This window comes from Eurypyga helias, unplaced genomic scaffold (assembly GCF_000690775.1).
Source record: "Eurypyga helias isolate BGI_N326 unplaced genomic scaffold, ASM69077v1 scaffold38956, whole genome shotgun sequence".
NCBI classification, from domain to species: domain Eukaryota; kingdom Metazoa; phylum Chordata; class Aves; order Eurypygiformes; family Eurypygidae; genus Eurypyga; species Eurypyga helias.
The window spans coordinates 5,138-8,739 of record NW_010259175.1 but is presented as its reverse complement, the minus strand read 5'-3'; the positions used below and the strand labels follow the sequence as shown (position 1 = coordinate 8,739).

The following is a 3,602-nucleotide window of genomic DNA, read 5'->3' as shown; positions in this document are numbered from 1 at the left end:
GCCGTGAGAAGATGAAACCTTCCCAGGAGCACCGTGCGGCTTGGGAGTCGTGCCGTTCCTCTGGGGGAGCGATTAAAGTGGCAGAACCAACAAAAAAAAACCCAAACAATTTTACTCAGATCGGTCTCTTCCTTCCTTCCTTCTCCCCACTGCCTTTAGACCGCCCAGAGATACAAGAAGAAATTTCCAGGAAGGATGACAGGCTGCTCACCTTGTTGAAAGATGTGTACGTGGAGTCCAGAGATCCACCTGTGCGGGTGAGTCTGTCTCTCTGCAGGAGGCACACCGGCAGCAGCTTTGTGGTTTTCAAACTCGGCACACGTTCTGTATAAAGAAAAGTGCTCTGTTAGTGCCTAAAATCTCCCTTTTTATAGGTAAAAGTGATGTTTTCATTACTCACTTATTAGCACTGACTGTGTTTGGCCCTGGGTCTTGAACGTGTGATAGATTGTGATTATACAACCTTCTAAATGCTTATACAGTCTTCCTTTTTAACATCACGTTGATCTGTGGTTTTCACCTAAATTCCCACTTGTGCTTCCTCTAAGGCAGAAGGGTAGTTGGCCAGCCTTTTGCAAAGATGTGGGAGTCTGCCAGAGATCCCTTGTAAAGTTGTTAGAAGAAAAGAATCTGGGACTTCCACGGGGGCATGGATGTGGCAGAGGGCAAAGACGTTAACATTTGAGTGGAGTTCTTAACTGCTGATGTTGATGTGGTACTGTGAGAGACTTCTCCTTATGTGGCTGAGGAAGTGCCTTAGTTAGGTGTTTTCTGCATAACCTTCCCGGTTGTTCAGTGATCAGTTTACTGGTTGCTAGCAGCTGCACTCTTTGACCTGGCAGGCAAAGCATGCCCCTTCCAGTAAAATGCAGACTGGGGTTCAGTCTCCTCTTCTCCATGTTATGTTACAACTTGTGCAGTTTACCTGCTGCATTATTGGACCACTTTATTCTGGATGCCTTATTCAGTAATAAAAATTTTATAATCATCTAGCAATAAAATTCCTAAGTCTTTCTAATTTTCTAATTTCATAGTACAATTGTATGCAAGACTAAAAGTATTTAAAAATGCAGATTTCTGTAGTCTCTCCCTGAAGTTTCCAAGTAATCTCTATCCTTGATTTTCATAGTAGAGGTTAGGACCCTAATCTTGAAGTGCTGAAGGTCTGATTTCAATATCTCAATATTAATTAGTGAGCCAGTCAAGAGAGATTTGAGGAAAAGCCAAAAGTGGAACAAATCTTGGTGCTTGATTCTGTATCTACTCTGAAGTTGCTGCCATGTAGAACTTGCTCTTGTGCTGTGTCTACTTGCAGCTGTTAGGAGGAAAGAGCATGATTAATATGTTAGCACAGAGGCTTGGAGGTAAAACTCCATCCAAAAACTTCCTTCCTTTCTTGATGCTATTCTGAATACTTGGGGCATTGTGTGTGCATACATCCTGTAGGTATATTTGGTACGTCTGTCTGTGGTAAGTGGAAAAGCACCAGCTCTAAATCCTGACGGGGCAGACACCCAGAGACAGATCATTTTATGAAGACTTGAAAAATGGTTCATTATCTGAGTACAATTTTAGCACGAAGTAAGAGGAAGAAGTGGAGAACTGATAGCATTATAAGACATTTTTCTGTAGGTCAGAAACACTGTAGTATCCGCATCAGCGCTCTCAGCTTGTGAGTTACTACAGAGTGTCCGTGGGCTAATCCGTGGCTGTGGACTCTGATAACTTTAAAAATACTTTTTCTTAAATTTAAGAAAGGTTTTAATTGTGTCTTTTTTTGTAGTGTCATTCACTGGCTAAATCTTAATAAAAGGCAGTATGGGGAATGCAGAGCTGGTTTGGAAACGACTTGGGAGAAGAGACTTCATGTGTCTGAGCACGACAGTAGTCATGGGAGTTAAACTCCATGTGATGCTTCAAAATAGTTTATTTTTGTCCATCAAAGCTTGCTTTCTAGACAGAGCAAAAGAAAGAATATCTTGTAGTTGCAGAATTAAAATCTGAAAATGAAAAGAAGGGTAGAAATACCATATGAAAAAGATTTCCAGTGGGGTCAGAAGGAGCATACTAATTTGTAGTATGACTTTTTTTTTTTCCTTTGCCATGAATCAGTACCAAATGTTAGGTTATCTGCCTTTATGTTTGGCTACCAAAATCTGTAGTTTGCCTTGTGTGAAAGGCTGCTGAGTGCGTACAACACGAGTTCAGTGGATGGTAGCTCTTCAGAATTTGGGTGGGGTTGACATCGTATGCAGAATGGCTGTGGGAGAACTGGCAGTTTTTGTGCTATCAGGAAGCAAGGCTGGCTAAGCATTTTGAGGTGGATCTTTTTTTGTTTTTTAAATGCTAGGAAAATGAGGAAAGCTAACAGGAAATACAGTATTTAGGAAAACAGCTTTGCTACAGTATGCACAGTAAACAGAACTGCTGTTAAGCTCTTTTTGTTTTCCTTCCCACAACTAGGTAAAAGATGCAGGTGGTGAACATCTTCCATCTAAACAGGAGGAAAAGAGACTTACAAAACTAGGCAACTTGGGAGATCTAGATGTTAAGAAAGTTTCCAAAGGCAAAATTTCCATTGTGGAGGCTCTGACGCTTCTTAATAATCACAAACTTCATCCTCAAATATGGACTCCAGAGAAAATAGCAGTGGAATACAGTCTGGAACTGAAGGAGGTCAACTCTCTTCTGGAATTCTTCATTCCTTTCACTGTGAAGGAATTTCCTAAAGAAACCAAAAAAGCTATAAAGGCAACATAAAGACAATTACCAAACCCTTGTGTGATCTTACTTGTGTCTTAATTCTACTCTTGAGTATATTCAGTAAGATGTATTCAAGCAATTCCATTCTGGGTTGGAATAGCTTCGGTGAAATGCAGCGATTATGGGATAGTTTGTAAACCACAGTATAACTGAAAGTTGCATGAGAGCGTGTCACGCGGTTCTGATGATCCCATTCATGTGTTACGAGGTCAGGTGAGACACGCAAGTTCTGGTGAGAACATCAGCTGAGCAGTTTGCCTTTCTTAGCAGAGATTCCCTGGCCTTCAGCCAGGTCAGTGCTCTGTGTGTATCAGCACTGTACCTTCATGTTGCGGTGTTCTTTCAAGGACTTGCTGTCAAGGTGTGCGTAGACAAAAACAGCTCTACTTCTTTTGTGTAAGAATGGAATAGTATTTATGCTTTGTAAAGGTTAATTGCAGGATCACTTGAGAAATTCAGCTGCGTCAAACTCAAAGGTGGATAGCAAGAAGGCCTGTTCCTGATGCCGGAGCAGCGATGCGCAGCTCCTCCTCCACTCTGGTATCATTTAGCTTAAGTATCTGCCTCTCCCCAGGTGCTGTCTGTCAGTCAGTGCATTTGCAGAGTGATGACCTTCTGGCATCAGTCATGCAGCAGTCTGTGGCACCTACTGTATGAGGAAATAATGGTTCCTGTTATAATTAATAGGTAGCTGTGAAATGCAACTGGATCTGCTAACTGGACCCACTAGTAGGTCTTCTGTAAATGTCTGCCTGTCCTGCTACAACAGTCCTTTTTCCCTGTGGAAGTCTCCTCTGCCTTACCCAAACGTGGGCTGGATCAGGCCATGTTCAGTCACA

General features: G+C 42.0%; 1 protein-coding gene across 1 annotated transcript; it reads left to right on the top strand.

The window, feature by feature from the left end:
- Positions 1–159: 159 nt before the first annotated feature.
- On the top strand, positions 160–2,819 carry NDUFAF4 (NADH dehydrogenase (ubiquinone) complex I, assembly factor 4; the record flags this gene model as incomplete). Its single annotated transcript, XM_010154601.1, has 2 exons — positions 160–257; positions 2,464–2,819. Coding segments are annotated over 2 exons (395 nt in total), but the record flags the coding sequence as incomplete, so codon positions are not given.
- Positions 2,820–3,602: the final 783 nt, after the last annotated feature.